This window comes from Anarhichas minor, unplaced genomic scaffold (genome assembly GCF_050575085.1).
Source record: "Anarhichas minor isolate MPS153535 unplaced genomic scaffold, ASM5057508v1 ptg000026l, whole genome shotgun sequence".
Taxonomy (NCBI): Eukaryota; Metazoa; Chordata; class Actinopteri; order Perciformes; family Anarhichadidae; genus Anarhichas; species Anarhichas minor.
Genome location: NW_027466472.1, coordinates 18,500,689 through 18,519,360, shown reverse-complemented (window position 1 = coordinate 18,519,360; position 18,672 = coordinate 18,500,689). Strand labels below are relative to the sequence as shown.

General features: G+C 41.0%; 1 protein-coding gene across 4 annotated transcripts; it reads left to right on the top strand.

Moving 5' to 3' along the window:
* Positions 1-5,360: 5,360 nt before the first annotated feature.
* Positions 5,361-17,047, top strand: prdm10 (PR domain containing 10). 4 transcript variants are annotated; one of them, XM_076100296.1, is made up of 23 exons: positions 5,361-5,396; positions 6,480-6,612; positions 6,883-7,044; positions 7,351-7,410; positions 7,494-7,598; positions 7,916-8,090; positions 8,828-9,069; positions 9,224-9,424; positions 9,863-9,935; positions 10,273-10,390; positions 10,492-10,612; positions 10,707-10,982; positions 11,344-11,688; positions 11,840-11,995; positions 12,091-12,270; positions 12,352-12,462; positions 12,652-12,852; positions 12,979-13,122; positions 13,344-13,514; positions 13,740-13,877; positions 13,966-14,137; positions 14,248-14,345; positions 15,592-17,047. In XM_076100296.1, the coding sequence occupies exons 2-23, from the start codon at positions 6,541-6,543 to the stop codon at positions 15,766-15,768; spliced, it is 3,498 nt and encodes a 1,165-aa protein (XP_075956411.1). In that variant the 5' UTR covers positions 5,361-5,396; positions 6,480-6,540; the 3' UTR covers positions 15,769-17,047. The 4 variants fall into 4 exon arrangements, with proteins under 4 accessions (XP_075956411.1, XP_075956412.1, XP_075956414.1 ...); XM_076100297.1 differs by lacking the exon at positions 5,361-5,396 and adding an exon at positions 5,409-5,427; XM_076100298.1 differs by lacking the exon at positions 5,361-5,396 and adding an exon at positions 5,760-5,778.
* The last annotated feature ends 1,625 nt before the right edge of the window (positions 17,048-18,672 follow it).

Sequence of the window (18,672 nt, the reverse complement as noted above, 5' to 3'; positions counted from 1 at the left end):
CTTCCCTTTACAGACATACCACTTTATGATAATCCCTTTGGTCAAAATTCAGTTGTTTTCACAGCCTAAATGTGTTGTTTTCTCTTATTCTAAATTGGGCTATTTGAATATTTCGTCATACTGGGGTCCCGAAACTGGAATTGCATGAATTTGGTATGACTAGCTGAGAGTCTTGTGGATCCAATGAGCAATTGTATTCATATGGGATGATGTTAGACCCCATAGCCAATCCACACAAGAACATTTTTTTCAACTTGATATATAAGATGACCTGTTGTGACCTCTAGGTTTATCACAGCTCATGAAACTTTACAGCCACAAACTAGAGAGGCTGCATGCTTCCCCTGTAGGGTTAGTGACAGTGCGGGGGTCTCTGAGCAGTTCACACAACAGAAATGCCTGCCGTCCAATCACAGAACAATTGAACCTACTATCTCCCCATAAAGATCCCTCTCCCGAAAAAAAGAAGAGAAAACGGGTCCGTGGGTCTCTTAGAGATAAGTGTATTTTACTGTAAATATTGATGTGCTTTTACTTAAGTAACAATTTGAAGGCAGAAAGTTTACTTGTAATGGAGTGTCTTAATAATGTATAATGTGGTATCGCTACTTAAGTAAAGAGTCAACATACTTCTTACTCCAATTCTGTTTGTTCAAATGCTGCTGAAGAGGCAATGCCAGGCTTCTTCTTTGGGAAGAAGAAGAAGAAGAACGGTGCATTCAAATAGTTTTCTTCTCAAAGAAACCCATTTGATTGTAATTGTAGTGGATTAGACACAAACATATTCTGGATGTTAAAGACTGAGTAAATGATTCAAGCAGAGGGAACATTTTCTCTGTTTTGAAGGTAATGTAATGGACAAAGATCTCATTTTCTTTGTTCAATTGGTTGATTTAATAGGGATGTTGCACACATGCGCGTACACACACACACACACACACACACACACACACACACACATACACAAGCAAACAAACAACACCATCAGCCTTTTGTGATTTGATTATATTGTCTCCAACTCATTTCTTTTCTTCCTAATTTCTCAGTTGCATTTTTCTCTGATGGCTCATTGAAAAAGGCGTCCTGTAAATGTGATGGTTGCTTCAGGCACAACACTCAGAGTGGTTATTCATTTTGAAACATCAGCTGGTAGACGTGGTAGTTGAATTTGCACACGTTTGTTTGTCAAGTCTAATCATGGGACAAAAAGTTCAGAAGAAAACAGAGTAGATAATTACTTTAATGTTTTAGCTCACAGAGAAAATGGTCAAACTCTATTTAAGTGTTACTTCGTCTTTTCTTTGGCTTTAGGAAACAAATAGGCTGCAATGTGGCGCTCATTTTAATTTGTTGAAGGGATCCAACACCACTTTTCTCTCAACAGACTCTTAACTAGCTGCACATTGATCCCAAACAAACATAATGGGATTAATGCAGTTTACTAAAGTAGTACAATGGTGTGCAGTATTATTGATAGGGTGTATTATAGAAAGTTTCCTTAATCATGTAGTTAAAAAGCACTCTAGTCAGAGAGGATTTTTCTAATTCTTACTTTAAAACAGTCATAGATAGTATGTGAGAAGTTAGGGGAATAATTCCAAGAAACGCCTATTAATGTTACTAGTTATCATCAAACTCAGCTGTTCTGTGTGACTTACAATTTGGTTCAATTGCTTAAACACTAAAATGAAACGTAAAGCACAATTATTGAGACTGAAACTCAGAGAGCAAAATCTCCAAAACTCTGAACTCATTTTCTGCTTTTCACCCAATTTGCAATTCAACACATTGCACACATTTCTCTACTTAAGACACAGGAATCTGACATAAAGTCACATGTTTTGTATTTCAAAATAAAGATAAAGATAAAGAGGTTATTATTGTCATTGTAGTGATACAACGAAATTCCGTTTGGTAGCCCTCATCCAGCCAGCAGCAGCAGCGAACAACAACAACGATAACAAACAATATACAAGATAAAAATACACAAAAGGAATAAAAACGTTACTAAAGTAAAACTAAAATAAGGTTTGTGCAAACATTTGTTTTGAAATGCCACACCCATAGACCAATTGGCCAATAATAATTGCTTGATTGTCAATTTGTAAATCAAGATGTAAGCACTTTAAAAATACCACAGGTGAGTTCAACAACAATGGAAACCAACAGAGCAGTGAGAGGCCTCTTTTCAAAAATGTGTATAAACAATAGAAAAAAAATGTAATTCATGTTTACTTTTTTTTGTTTCATCAAATGTTTTGCTGTGTTTGTATTTACAAATGCATGTTTGTATTGACTGCTTTTTATAATGTGGAGAGAAATACATATTTTCACCTGTGTGCATAGCTATTAGTCTTGTGTGTTGTGTTTGGTCAATATATTCATGTACTCTAACAATTTCGCTGCAAAATCAAACTCAGACTGTATCTTTTAGTAAAGTAGAAAGTTAAGTGTATTAGATTGAGCACTTCCGTGTGTAACTGGTTCAAACAGAATCAGATCGAATGAACAGTGTGTGTGACATTTATAGAAAATGTAAATTACAAAGTGTGTAATTCATTCAAATTACACACTTTGAATGAAGTGTGTAATTTTGCAAAATATCTGAGGTGTCCCGATACTTGTGTGTGTAGTTGTGTGAATCGTGTGTCGTGTTTTATCAAAGTGTTTTCAAAATCGTGTCAATCGTAAAAAACTAATACTCGGTAGTTGAGGCGATACCTTTATAATCAGGAGTATACTGCCTTCACGTGGTAATAGTGCATGGCGACACTATCCTTGCTCATAGTGTTTTAACCGCAATTGGAGAATAATTGTAGTTAGTCACTGTAAAATGTAGTCTCAAACTGATTAATAAAAAACAACTGAAATGATTTTTTGAGCTTGGTCTTATTTAATTTGAAAGTATTCACCGGTAATAGTCTGTTTCCAGTCTGTATTGATGATCGTTTAATTTTGTATCTGTTCTGACTGTATTTTGAAAGTACTTACCGGAAATTGTGGTATGCTGTCATTTCTGTACTATGTAACATTAATCCTTGATTAATATCGTTCAATACAAATAGATAAATAAATACATATATATTATCAGTATTCACATAGACAATGAACTCATGACCGTGTGCTATTGTAAACTGATTGCTTCAGTTTGGCAACTTTATTTTGGAAGTACTTACCATAAGTATACTGTCATTTTTGCAATGACGCTAACTTGACAAAGTTAATATTGCAGTTATTATCTGTGACCACCAGAGGGCAGTAAACACACGTGATTTAGAAATCGGTCAACCTCTTTGCTTGTCATCTCTACCTTTTCAGAATCAGAATCAGCTTTATTTTTTACAGAAAAAAAGACTTTTAGATATACAGTAAAAAAAAAAAACATTGCAACAGCATAAAGACGTCAGTACAGACAAGCAGTGATACTACTCGTAGAATACAATATAACAATAGATCAAATAACCTTGGTTTAATTTTTCTGATTGAAGTTATAACCACAATTAATAAACCCCGTTGACAGCAACACTCACTGATTCAATATATTATTATTAAATTCCGATGTTTAGTTTTATTTATTAGTTTTTATTGTTTTGTGACGATTCTGAACGCTTGTTTTGTCACTGTATTTTGAAAGTAAATGGCAGTATTCTTTAATATCTGCACAATATTAACACTAATACAACTAGTTCCAACATAATTACTTCGCTTTATTGATACCTCTGAATATAAATTAACATAAATAATCAATTTGAAGATATACGATCACTTAATGAACGTTTGTACCAATGTATTTTGATGCCTGAGTTTGAAAGTACTTACCAGAAGTATACTTATGTCTCCACTGACGCTAACTTGATGAAGTTAACGTTGCAGTTCTTCTCTGTGACCACCAGAGGGCAGTAAACACACGTGATTTAGATTTCGGTCAACCGTCATCCCATGCAATCTCTACCTTTTTGTACAGAAAAAAAAGATATACTGTGTATAAAAATAAACATTTTTACAGCATAAGTAAGTCAGCTTAAGCTAACAGTGCTACCCTAAAATAGAATAAAATATATCAGTAGATCAAATAACATTGTTTCATTTTTTCTAAATGGTTGTACTAACAATAATCATTAAGTTAAAACCACAATAAATAAACACGTTGGCAGTTGCACTCAGCACTTTAATATATTAATATTACATCCTGATGTCTAGTTCTATAGCTTTTACTTATTTATTTTTAGATCATTCTTTTCGCTTGTCACTGTATTTTTAAAGCTCTCACTGGAAATGACAGTTTGGGATCATGTCTGTACAATATTAATACTAATACAATTAGTTCCAACACAATTGTTTGTCTTTATTGAAACATTTGAATATAAATGAACATAAATAATACATATACAGTGATATACGATCACTGAATGACCGTTTGTGCTAGTTTACTCAGATTGCTTCAGTTTGGTAACTGTATTTTGAAAGTATTCACCGGAAGTATACTGTCATGTCTGCATTGTTGTAACTTGACGAAGTTAATATTGCAGTTCTTCTCTGTGACCACCAGAGGGCAGTAAACACACGCGATTGGAGTGAATGAGTCCTTAAACCTAGAAATTAATCTTTGCACTTCCAGTTCCCTCGTCTCCTTCATGGGTGTTTTTAATGTGTGTTTTGGTTAGATGCCGCAAACAAGGCCTGTTGTTAACACAAGTTTAAGACATTTTAACATTTTGTTCTAGTGTGATAAAGACAGTTGCTAACAGTTCGCTAAATTATACTACAAAACGTCGTCACGCCGACCAGCTCTCATCCACAGCCCTTTAGTGTGTTTGTTTATAGCATGACATTAGCTTTTTATTTTTAGCGATTGCATTCACGCTTGAGAAATGATAAAAGTGGTGTTCAATTGTGTAGATTATCATGCTGAACAAGGATCATACAATTCGCCACAGAGTTTATCTTCTGCAATAATCCATCGTCCAATCGAAAAATCCCGTTAGCGTTTTGTCAAGAGAACGAGTGATGCTAACTTCCGGGGTTGGCCCAACGGATATATCCAACGTTTCTATTGGTTGTTCTACAAAAATACGTCATCCCTGTACCACTGCAGATTTAATTCAATTGGACGATTTGTGTGTTTCATTTTTCCGATTGGCTAAACTTAAATTGACCATTAAACTATATTCAAGATTAATGCACACATTGGCAGTAACATCGTTAAACGCCTCACTATATATATTATTAAATCCCGACAGCAATATATACTGTTTTATTCTGTTTTCTTTTAAAATATCCCGAATTGTTTTAGCCCTCGAGTAAAAACCGCCAATCAGAAGCCGCGCTCCATGGCGTTGCTAGGCAGATTATGTTAATATATGCAATGCAGCCGTCTCTGCAGCTACCATTCTGAGGTAAGATCAACTTGTACGCTTTCCACTAAATGTAAGAAAACTAGGATTTGCTTCAAGACTACTTGTGTAGCTCGACTCCTCGTTAGTCTTTCTGTTGATATACATTAAATGAGCGGGATGTTTTAGCTTATTTGAACCGGTAGGAAATGTATGTTTTTTCTGTGCGTCTCTCTTCATGTCGCTGTTGTTGTTAGTCCCACCCAAAATGGAGCCCGGTCTTCCTTGTTCACAGTAGTCTTGAAGGGCTGGGCTCAACTAGAAATGGGGGACGGGTGGGTGTACCCAAATAATTCGGTCTTTTGCCGCTTGAAATCTAACTGTGTGAAACATCGCAGAATGCAGTCCAGGTCCTGGGGTCTGTGAAGGGATGAGTAGCTCTGAGGTCGGCCTTACTTTGGGACTATACGGCCGTAATGCTTATGTAGCGGTGCGGTGAATGCCCGGGTTTCTCAAGCGCTGGTTTGTGTGGTATGGTCCAGTTGGGACTGAGAACCTGCGGGGTTAAAATAGGGGGGATTGAATTTTTTATTGATTATACCAACAATATTTCTGAATGAGTTTACATAGTGGTGATTTTTCCCGGTGGCATTTGTGCCGACATGCGGCTGTATTTAGACACCGTTTCCCGGACTGGCTCGTGAGCAAACGTTAACCTTGTTTCCCCTCGTACCCCCGCTGAGAGTCCTGTGTGACCGCTCACAACACCAAGTGTCATGCTGCTTTATTTTGGCGTGAACGTCCTGTCAGCCGAGCATAACTGTGTCTGGAGAACCCAAAATATGTGTTGCAGATTGCACGTGGGGTTAAATTCAGTGTCACTTTGCTGAGAGAGAAGCTTCTGCGGTGCCTCGCAGACAAACAGCCTTTCTGTGTCTCGTGCATATGACTCTAATGAACCTGTAACAGTAGAGGCTCCATTGCATCACATTGTTTAAAATCCAATATTGTTGTGTCATGATTATTGATTATTCTCAAATACATATTTAAATCAAGCATCCATATTTTACACAATATTACCCATTATCACCATGTAGCATTATTATTGTTATCGTTATTATGACTGTCCTCTTGTTGTCGTTACAGTCTCTCTCCAGAGTGAAGTGATCGGTGACGTGGTTGCCGATAGGCCTGGCAACGTGCTGCCATGGAGACCAAACAGGAGCCATCGTCTGTGTGGTGTCAGACTTCTGACAACGATCCAGCCAACGGCACACAGGTCTGAACCGTCCCTGTTACAGCACACTGTAAACATCAGAGGACGAGTCTCACAACTAGTCTGTTGAACACTCGCCAGATGCATCCTTCTGCCCACAGTTTCTACTGTATCCCAACATTCACTATCCACACACATAGCTTTAGTTAATAGAATATTGTGGGATTTTCCAAGTTGTGGTTCCTTACCTTCAGAAAGGACATGAATGCACCATCGTTTGTTCAACACTACTATGTCAAGGGCGGATTAATAAGGCCTTCGTGTCTCCTGCAGGTGCATTTTGAAGGCGGCACAGTGGCCCAGATCGTGTACAGTGACGATCAGTCGGACCGGGGACAGCAGCAGGTGGTTTATACAGCAGACGGGAACTCCTATACCTCAGTAGAGTCTGCAGAGCACACACTGGTTTACATTCACCCTGCAGATGGCACTCAGGTAAGAACACATCTTCTTTTTCTTTTTTTTAGAGCATACATATTTGTAACTGATATTTTAAGCATGTAGATGACAGAGGAACAGCTTGTATTGATGGGTGGGTTGGGTTCAATGTTTTGTTCAAGGAGGCCATAGCACATAGTTCATGACCGCATGTTTGGCACATTTTACAAAAATCAGCATTAACCCTCTCAAGAGTTTCATTTATTTTCACTGTCTTGGTTCGAATGTGCCAAGTATGCATGAATGAATATGTATATTTCATAGCCTGCAAGATCACAGCTCAGGATTAAACTTCTCTTACAGAACGTTTTTGCTGACCAGCCACAAGTGGCTTACATTCAGCAGGATGGTACAACGCAACAGGTGAGTTTACGAGGTACTGTCCTGTCGTTGCTGTGTGCCACCTGGTTTTCTTGAACCTTAAAGCGATGCATTCTCATCCGCAGGTCACAGTTCTGCTGCCCAGTGGACAGAACATGAATGCTGCCAACCTGCATGTTCTCAGTAACGTAGCAGAGGCTCCCCAAGCTATCCTGGAGCCAGTTTCCCAGGTGAGGATATGGCACGACGACAGCATGTGATGTGATGAACAAATAAAATGTTTTGATTGATGTCACTCTCAGTCCCTCAGAAACAAACGGTAGATGGATGTTTCTTGACTTGACAACCACAACATTTGTTTTTGCATGCACAGAATATCATGAATAAATATTCTCTGGTGGTGTAAAACTATCCAAGGATACATTAATTTGTTACTTTTTTATTGCATTGTTACATGTGAACAAGCCTGGAGATGAGAACTTGTCAGCGTTTCTCACGTAAAGATGAACAGAGCAATACTAAAACTGTGAAATGATCAAACACACAGGAGCAGCTGTCCGTGTCCAATTCGCTCCCCTCCATGGCTGACATCGCGGACCCCCCCACCAGTCCCCTCAGGGCCACAGACTCCACGGAAGATTCTGATGAAGATGAGGACGAAGACTCTGAGATGGATGACTGGGAACCTCGTCTGCCTCAGTCGTTCAACCCTCACAGCCTCTGTGAGTGAAGTCCTCCACAGTCGTAATGCAGTCGTCTGGTCCGTCAGGAGTCACTGGTGTAGAGCGCACACAGAGGATGTTGAGTCTTGACTGTGGAAGTGATGCTTTATTTAATACACTCGGCTCACTGACTCACAGAAACCACATAACATAACAAAGTCGAAATATAGAACATTATAACACACAAAAAACAACTACAACTGGTCTAGTTCTGTACTACATTTGTTTTTATTGATAAGAAATGTAATCGGATGTGTTAGCATTTTTTAAGTCAAGGCACAAATCTGCCAAATTGAAATTTCATTCAGAACAATGGAAATGATCGTAGCTCCTTCAAATCACAGACGTTATGTTGAGTGTCTGTGGACACTTTTTAAGTAGAAAAACGACATAATATTTGCTCATTAATTTGAGATATATATATATATATATATATATATATATATATATATATATATATATATATATATATATATATATATATATATATATATATATATATATATATATATATATATATATATATATATATATATATATATATATATATATATATATATATATATATATATATATATATATATATATATATATATATATATATATATATATATATATATATATATATATATATATATATATATATATATATATATATATATATATATATATATATAGAGAGAGCTGTTTTAGTGATTGTATCTTATTGATCTTTTGTTTTCTTTGTGGCTTCTCAGGGTGTGACGAGTGTAATAATGCCAACCCCTCCGTGTGCCTGAAGCACGGCCCTCTGCACCCCATCCCCAACCGGCCTGTGGTGTCCAAGGCCCGGGCCAGTCTGCCTCTGGTCCTCTACATCGACCGCTTCCTGGGCGGAGTGTTCTCCAAGAGACGCATCCCAAAGCGCACACAGTTTGGTCCGGTGGAGGGACACCTGGTTTCTCAGAGTGAACTGCAGGACCACTACCTTCATCTAAAAGTAAACCTGCGCTCTGCACGACGGATCTCTGTTTGATTGCTTTTAGGCTCTCTGTAGTTGTGTAGCTTTTATTTTAGTATTTAGCTGCACTGAGTAAAATATACATCTGACATTATGTCTGATCTCTAGTCTGTGTTTTTGCTTGTTTGCTCAGCTGTGCGTGCTGGATGCAGAGACAGATGGAGAGAAGTCTGATGACATGTGGTTGGACCTTTCTGATGAAGACCGCTGTAACTGGATGATGTTTGTGAGACCTGCTGAGAACCACCTGGAGCAGAACCTGGTTGCCTACCAGTACGGCTCAGAGATTTTCTACACCTCCATCAAGAACATCCAACCCAAACAGGAGCTCAAGGTCAGTCCTGTGTAGTTTGTTTGTGTGTTGCGTTGTGCATACACTGTAATATAGAGAGACACATTCACATTATACACAACCATTTACATTTTTTTATCAATGTCAATCAGCTGACAAGCAACTGGTTTCGACCGGTGGCCAATCGATCAGTGCGTCTCTGTCTTCATATGTAGGACTTAACTTAACGCGTTTCAGCTGTGTAATGAAACAAAGTTGTAACTCCTGTCTGCTCGCTGCCCAGCATCAAACAGCTTAAAGGCAGAGTTAGACAAGCTGGTGAGGAAGTTTAGTTTAGTTCAGTCAAAAGTCAAATATCTAGCAACTTAATTACCAGATGTTTTTCTCAGTAGGTGACAGAGACAAGCCTGAGCCAAAAGGAGAGTTAATCAGTCCCAGGAAATAGGTGATTTGTGTTTTTCATGATATCTCCCTCTGCAGGTGTGGTATGCGGCATCATATGCAGAGTTCGTCAACCAGAAGATCCACAATGTTACAGAAGAAGAGAGAAAAGGTGAGTCGCTGCACATACTTAAGATCAACACCTTCTATTTTTTTTACTTATTTACCAAACTTACAACACTCCTATTGTTTGCGGCCGGTATGCTCAGAGCAGAGCACTGTCCGTTAGCTAAAATTGTCTATACTCTGTAGCTGTTTTTTTCTTCAATTTTGGTTATTGTAAAGTTGGTCTTGAATTTAATTCCGATTGGCATTAAAAAAGTCCTAAATCTCACTTTCCTTAAGCTGCAGCAGCCCTTTGTGATGACATGTCCTATTACAAATTGTTACAACAGTAGGAGAGGTCAGCGGTAGTGCTTCTTCCTGGTCCTCACTTTCTGTTCCTTCAGTGCTCCGGGAGCAAGAGAAGAACTGGCCTTGTTTTGAGTGTAACCGCCGCTTCGTGAGCTCTGAACAGCTGCAGCAACATCTCAACATGCATGATGACAAGTTAACCTATGTCACCAGGTAAAGCCCTTTTTTCCTCATCTTATTTTACACTTTTTTTCTTTCGTTTCTATCACATTAGAGCCCAAATGACCAGATTCCCGGTTTCTTTCCTCTCTCAGATCCAGAGGCCGGGGTCGAGGAAGAGGCAGGAGGAGATTTGGGACAGGAAGAAGACCGGGACGCCCGCCTAAATTTATACGTTTGGATCCACCAGTCGACGCCGGTGGGGAAAACACAACAGTAAGGGACGCATTAATACGTACTGTGTTGATTAATCGATTGGTTAATTGGCTCTGAGAAATTGTGATGGACCCTTTTTCACCTTTTTAATCAGGAGATGCTGGAATTGACGGAGAAGCCTCTGGAGGAGCGAGCGGGCGGAGCTCAGAACGGGTTGACGGTGGTGGTGGTGGATATGGAGTCGGAGGCAGCAACTGGGTCTGAGGCAGAGGGACAGCTTGTCTCTCCTGCAGGGGAGCCGGTTTCAGAGTCCGTCAGCCCGCCCTCCGACACGGACGTGCCTGTTCCACTAAAGGAGGACCCAGCACAGAGCAGCCATTCGGACGCCCACCTCACCTCTCAGGACATGCGCCGTGCCAAGAGGATACGGGTAAGACTGCTGTGTTCAGCGAAATGCAACAGCGCTTTAGATACGTTTGTTATTTGCTGTCATAGTGGCCATGTTGGCTTTACAACAGTGTGTCTCTCTTCCTCAATGCGTGCTTCCCTCAAAGATGGATGTGCAGGTAGGTAGGACCAGGAGGATGGCAGGAAAAAAAACATTCGCTTCAAAGATTCCTTTTGTCATTTTCCCATGGTGTTACTATTCATGTGATATTTCTGGGTATTCCCCCTCTTTGCACTCTCCACTGCATCCATCAGCCTCATCCCATGTCAGGGCAGATCCGTGTCAGTAAACACTGTTTGGGGTTTGCTGCTAGTAGTTCCTCCCTCTCTTTTGTCCTCCTCAGAATGCAGCGCTGCAGCACCTTTTCATAAGGAAGAGCTTTCGGCCTTTTAAATGCACCCACTGTGGAAAGGCCTTCCGGGACAAAGACAAGCTGGATCAGCACCTGCGGGTCCACGGCCGGGACGCCTACGCCTTTTCCTGCCACATTTGCAGCAAGACTTTCATGAGCGACTCGGCCCTGGAGGACCATCTGGTGGTGCACACGGAGAACCGCTCCTACTCTTGTCTCTTATGCCCGGACACCTTTGAAAGGCTGGACCTGCTCAAAGACCACGTCGGGATGCATGTTGTGAACGGATGCTTCACCTGTCCCACCTGCAAGAAGACATTTACTGACTTCATCCAGGTTAGTAATAAATGTCTTTGGCCCGTTAGAACCAGGCAGTAAGGGTCTGAGAAGTGAAGTTAAGAAGAATTAAGGAAGGAACATTCTGTTTTGAAATAGTAAATTGACTTATTTACCCAAATTTCGGACTACAAATTGTTCTCTCCCATAGGTGAAGAAGCATATCCGCTGCTTCCATTCAGAGAAGGTCTTCCAGTGCCCAGACTGTGAAAAGGCCTTCTGCCGGCCGGACAAGCTGCGTCTGCACATGTTACGCCACTCTGACCGCAAGGACTTCCTGTGCTCAACATGTGGCAAACAATTCAAGGTAATTCTGAATAGATGGAGCATTGAAAGATAACAGAAAGTAGTAAATAGACATGTCAGTATCTTACGTGACAATTCATTTCCTGTGGCATTAAGAGGAAAGATAAGCTGCGGGAGCACATGCAGCGCATGCACAATCCCGACAGAGAGGCCAAGAAGGCAGACCGAATCCACCGCTCCAAAACCCTCAAACTGAAGGTGCCCACCTCGGACTTCGAGAGCTTCATGTTCAAGTGCAGAGTGTGCATGATGGGATTCAGACGCAGAGGAATGCTGGTGAGCAACGAGTCACAGAAAGCTGTTGATAATGAAGTTGGAGATGTTCCAGTACACTCTGCTTTATTTTTCTGGTTACAGGTCAATCATTTGTCCAAGCGTCATCCAGACATGCGTATTGATGATGTGCCTGAGCTCACGCTGCCGATTATCAAGCCCAACAGGGACTACTTCTGCCAGTATTGTGACAAGGTCCGTTACCCCCATCCTGTCGTGTGCACTTTGAGTTTCTGGAGAAGATTTGTCATTGTGTTTTTTATTTATGTAATATTTGGTGAAAGTTCATGTCTTGAATCAAACATGCAAACTTCCGCTTCACCTCAAACTCTGAACCTGAGCTTTCAGTATATCAATAAATCTATCTGATGGCTCTCTGTGCAGGTGTATAAGAGTGCCAGTAAGAGGAAAGCACACATACTGAAGAACCACCCTGGGGCAGAACTGCCTCCCAGCATCCGTAAGTTGCGTCCGGCTGCTCCTGGTGAACCAGACCCCATGTTGAGCACACACACACAGCTGACTGGCACCATCGCCACTGCACCGGTCTGTTGCCCACACTGTGCCAAACAGTACAGCAGCAAGGTTAGTATGAAGCTCTGTCAAAGATGTTATGACTATTTCTACAAAGATGGACTCATTCACACTTCTATGCCGTGTCTTGGACACTTCCAGGTCCCGGCTGATAACTCTCTTTGCTTGTTACCTCAGACTAAGATGGTTCAGCACATCAGGAAGAAGCATCTAGAGTTTGCCCAACTCACCAACACCATCCAGGCTCCTCTGACTACAGCGGTCATCAGCAGTGCTCCTGCAGTCATCAGTGTGGATGGCACCACAGCTGAGGCTGTAGTGGTAAGAAAGAGTAACAAACGTTGAACACCAACACTCAGTGCATTTCTGAAAATATGTATTACATAAACAGAAATTGGTGATAGTAAAGTACAAAGCTACACAATGTAAATAAATGTTAATGTTATAGAAAACTGGACTCGGCAGCAGAATCAATAACGAAAGAAAGGGGATCAACTCGTAAACACCCGATATTAGAACTTTCTGATTGATTTTCTCCACAGACCACAGATTTGCTGACCCAGGCCATGACGGAGCTTTCTCAAACACTGACCACAGACTTCCGCACAGCTCAGGGAGACTACCAGAGGATCCAGTACATCCCAGTGTCTCAGGCAGGAGGCAACCTATCCCAGCCGCAACACATTCAGCTGCAGGTGGTGCAGGTGGCTCCGGTGAGATCCGGGATCTGATCTAGGATCTAGATTTGTTTTTTTTTCAAAACTTTGATGTGTCCCTGAAAGGCTGACTCAGCATTTTAACAATATCCTGCTCTGCAATCAAAGTACTACACTAAAACAATCAGTCGATTAATCGATTATAAAAGACTTAAAGTTGCTTGTTCTGTGGTGGATTGAGGTAAATGTAAGAACGTACTCATTCTTTCCTGTGTTTCACAGGCTTCCCCCCCACATTCCCAGCACCCGACAGTAGATGTGAGCCAGCTGCATGACCCTCATGGCTACAGCCAGCACTCCATCCAGGTACAACACATCCAGGTCAACGAGGCCTCAGGCACTGGACAGGGTGCCGGCCAGGTAAATCCTCAACCCTCTGACTCTGATAACGACACACGTTGTGGGTCCCTTAATGTTAAGCTTATTGCATTTCTTCACCCTCTTTTAGCCTCTAAGCCCCACCTCCCAGCAGCCCAGTCATGAGCTGAGCCCCACCCAGCTGACCCCTGTGACCTTAGCTCAGAGCCACACCCTGCAGACCAGCAGCACCCATCAGCAGCAGCAGCAGGGGACCGTTCAGCACGCCTACATACCCGGGAACTGGAACTACCGAGGCTACTGTGAGTCGCACGCATGCTCCCATATCGTCCAGTCAGACTCTGTATGTTTTAATGGCTCTATACTGTAAGAAGGCCTCTCGGGTTAATATGTCAACTTTTTACTGTGGCAGCGTCTGAGATCCAGATGATGGCTCTACCTCACACGCAATATGTGATAGCTGAGGCCAGCAGTCCTGTATCTGGAGTCAACAGCAACCAGGTGAAAACGGTGAGTGAGTGCTGTCTGATACCTGTTAGATTAAAGTGACCGGTACATTTGGCTGTGGTTTAGGAAATCACTGTGATGCTGTTTCATATTTTTTACACCCGTGTTTTTTTTATAGGTAAGGCTCACACTGCAAGTGTCACTCGTCCAGACAAAAGCTCCAAAGTTCTTTCTTTTTTTTTAATGCAAATTTCAAAATATCACTATGTGCTACATGGAAAGGTAGTAAAAAAAAATAAAAATAAGATCCTGAAGCTGAGACCTATTTAAACACATAAGAACTTGTCACTTAACAGCAACTTTGTCTTAGATTGAAGAATCTATGAACAAGAAAATGGTTTACTGCGCATCAGAAGCAGAATCAGAATGTATCTCAGCTTTTTGATTATATATATTCAGCTGTATACTTACTGTAACTCTTGAATTAAATTAAGTTGTATGTGGCTCCTTTATGTCACATCTCTACTTATTGTTCAGTGAGCCTGATAAAGCGCTCGTGAAATTGTTGTTTGCTCTTTCATTACTTGTGAAAAGTTAAAAATTATTGTTTCTCTGCATGAGCGTCGGGCGATATGATGTAAATATTGTGCAACGGTGAAAATGTGTCCACCAGTAAAGATTGGCAATACTGATTGGCTATTCTAACGTGATGCTGCAAATCCAGCTGCCTCGCAAGGTAACAGGATTTGCGCAGACATGGACGATAGTACAGTTGTAAATACAGAGCAGGTGGAGGCACTCAAACAACCCACGATGAGGAAGAACTCTGGTTACATGACATTTGCACGCTGTAGTTTTTTGAAAGATGAGCAAATCCTACAGGAAAAAAATACTTTTTCTTGTGGTATACTCTAAAATACTAATTTGTGTGATTTATTTTTTTATATCGTCAGTCTGGTATTTATTAACGAATGTTAACCATAACACCTGAAATTATTGTTCTCAAGATCTTTAATAAGAAACAGGAAATAATCACGTGTTGAAGTGTGTTTTAAAAAAACAAGCGTTTCATAACTGAATTTACACAACATTGTAATATATACTGGTACCGTGATATACAATGATAGAAGATCACCCACCCCTACTCTGCACACATCTTTGAAAAACATGTATGCTGCCAGATGTGTGTCACATCTCAGACAATAAAGAATGAGAAACGGGCAAACATTCTGAATTGATCATGGTGGCTTATGGGACCAAGTGAAGCCCTAGTTGTGGAACTTAAGTCGTTCTCATCCCTGTCCTGCAGACGCACTACGTTATCTCTGAGGGTCAGACTGAACTGGAGACTAAGCACACGGTTCCTCAGAGTACAAACCAGGGCCACGCGGAACATCTGGAGCAGCAACCGGCCACCACGCAGTACATCATCACCACCACCACCAATGGCAGCGGCACTAGTGAAGTTCACATCACAAAACCATGAAGTGTGCTGCGATGAACTCTGCAAACCACGGACTGATCCTGCATGTATACCTCAGCAGCTTGTATGCTCATTGATGAACAAACACACAGTCGCAGGTGGATACATACAGCGCTAACACGGGGATGACTTGATGACCAGCACAGTTTTATGTGTCTGTAAGATGATGAATGAGCTGTTGAGTTGCAAGCTGCCGGAACTTTGTGAGAAATTTAAGTTATGAGATTTAAGTTTTGATTTTTAACAGAATATGTAAACAAAGACTGAACTGAACTTGCTTTAAAGACACAGCACTGGAAACATTTTCATTGAAACTGATAAAAACAGGGACATTATATTAAATACAGGGTCCTGTATGGACCATAAAAACAAACATTTTACAGTCTTACTGTGTGAGCTACTGAAGTGGTGGAAATATTTTATTGCTCAGTCCTGACACATATTCGAGTGCCCATTTTACATATTTGTAAAGTTACAGGAATTTCTAAAGTGTAGTATTTATAATGAAATACAGAACTGAAAAATACTGTATAAAACAGTTCTGGGGTAGGCCTTTCAAACAGGTCATTGTGTTTATGCCCAACACCATCTGTTGTGTTGTATGTTACCCTATTGTTGCTGACCTCAGATGTGTCCATTCATTTCCTTTGGGAAGGCCTCAGACAATTCTTATTCACGTAGGGGATTGTCCTAATGTCTCCTAGTTAAAGTGTTACAATTAGAAACATTAGGGGACAGCATCACATGTTTGCAACTGAACAGCTGAGGACGTCCACATACAGTGTGTTAAGAAGGATAAGGGCTTATTCCATTGTATTAATCTGTTTATGAAATACAACCAATATTGCAAGTGCTTCATTTGGGGCTGGTGTGTCTTAGGGTAAAGGGGGGGATATTGCCACTCAGCATGTCTCATATTTCCTTCCCAATATGGTGAGAAAAGAGGAAGTTATTCAGAAGGAATAGCTCAAACCTTGCGATAGCAATCACCTGCCTACTGTGTGTTCATGAGCAAGGCCTCTAATGCTGGAACTTATAGTATTACATTACTTCTGGTACTTAGACTTTCATTAAGTACTTTTAATTTACCCATGAAGGCCACACCGGTAAATACATCAAATCTAGGCTCTTGTAAAATGCTGTTAATGTGCCCATTATTTATATTAGTCTATAGACTTGTACAATGTAAAATATTGCAGGAATATTATGAGACTTTGATCATGTACAGCGGCGATTTTGTCCTTTTGTTTATGTGTTGAGAAATTAAATTCTTTTATATCTGCCCGGTGTGTTTTTCTGTTCAATTCGTTATAAAGGTGTTGAACTTGAGGATCAAGCGATGCCCAAACAGTCTGTTCAGGTTCATCTTCAGATGAATTGGGGTCTTGATCTGTCTGGATATGATTCTTGCTCTCGCTGCTAGATGGCAGCATGGCCACAGAAAACAGAGAGAAGTTTTACAGCATTTTAAAAGTGACTAAAACATTACAACGGAACAGGCAAGTGTCAACCTTAATTATGTGTGAGTGATCCCTCATCCATTTGTGAACCTCTCTCTTTTAATTAAGGGTTTAATGCTATTCAGATCCAACACCTTGTTCACATGGTGTGACCTAATGACAGCTCGGTGACTCCCAGTGTACCTGGGCGGAGCAGGGCTTGTCCTCCACACAATTGTGATGAAGTATGTTTCACACATTCCTTCGTGGATGGAATGTAGGAAAACGTAAAAAGAAAACACCACCTAGATTGAACAAATAGTCCAGTAGAACCAGTTTAACAAGCTGAACTAATCACATACCAAGCAGGTGTGTTGTGTTCAACTAATTGCTCTGGTGCAGTTTCAAACAGCATGTCGTTGTCTGTGTTGCTCCGATGACTTGGTTGACAGATTGCCACCCCAAAAGTCGAGGGGGTACAGGACAAGGAGGGAGACCGGGCTGTAAATGGATGAAGGAGGTAAAGGAGGACGAGGGGGGAGAACCAGCTGAGAGGAGGCAAACACGGCAGAGGTACGTCGATCTGTGTGTCATTCAACTTACCTTTTACTAGCGTTTGAGTGGCAGGAGTCTGCTTACCTGCTGCTACAGGGGAGAAGGTCTGAGTGAAATCTGCTCGGGTATGTTGACAGCAAATGTTTTTTTCTGCTCCATTAGGGAGACATCTGTCAACCTCTGGGTTCACATCTACCAGTAATGAGCTAAAAGAACTGAACTGACTATCAATTACAGTACAGTGCTGGTTTAGGGAGAAACCTCTGTGACTCAGCTGGACGCAACAGCTGGTCCATCATTATAAATGCATGTTGCGTGGCAGAGTATTGTTCAGAACTTTATTTCAAATTCCAATGTGGATACCAGGATTGACCAAACTGTATGAAAAGTAAAGCAAAGAAATCTGTAACATTCCACTTAATGTCACGTGTTGCTCTATTACTCCAGCCGTTCAAACCAAACACCAGCTGTTCAACAGCCACAGCAAACATCCTGGTCACAGACTCTGAGGACACTGAGACGAGGCTGGTATAGTTTTGCTCCAGTAGGTGTAGTGTGGTCAGTCTGCCAGGTGGAGGCGACGCTGCACCCATCTCTGTTACTGGTGGATGTGTGCTGGAGGCTCCTGTTGATGTGTTTGCTGTGGATGGTTCTGGGAGGTTGTGTCCATGCCGTGAAGTGCTGCCGGAGGCCAGGACAGAACCAGGTGAGTGCAGCGGCATTAACTGAATCTCATTTTACCCTGTTGTTGGATTTCTTCATGTGTTTATTCGGTGAGTTTGCTTCAATTTTAGGGGGAGTGTCCACTGAGGGTGCAGCAGGAGGTTGCTACTGAAAACAAGAATTTATGGTGAGACTTAATTTTACAGCCATTCCTCCAGTATATGAAATATTATTTGGGGATTTTTTACAA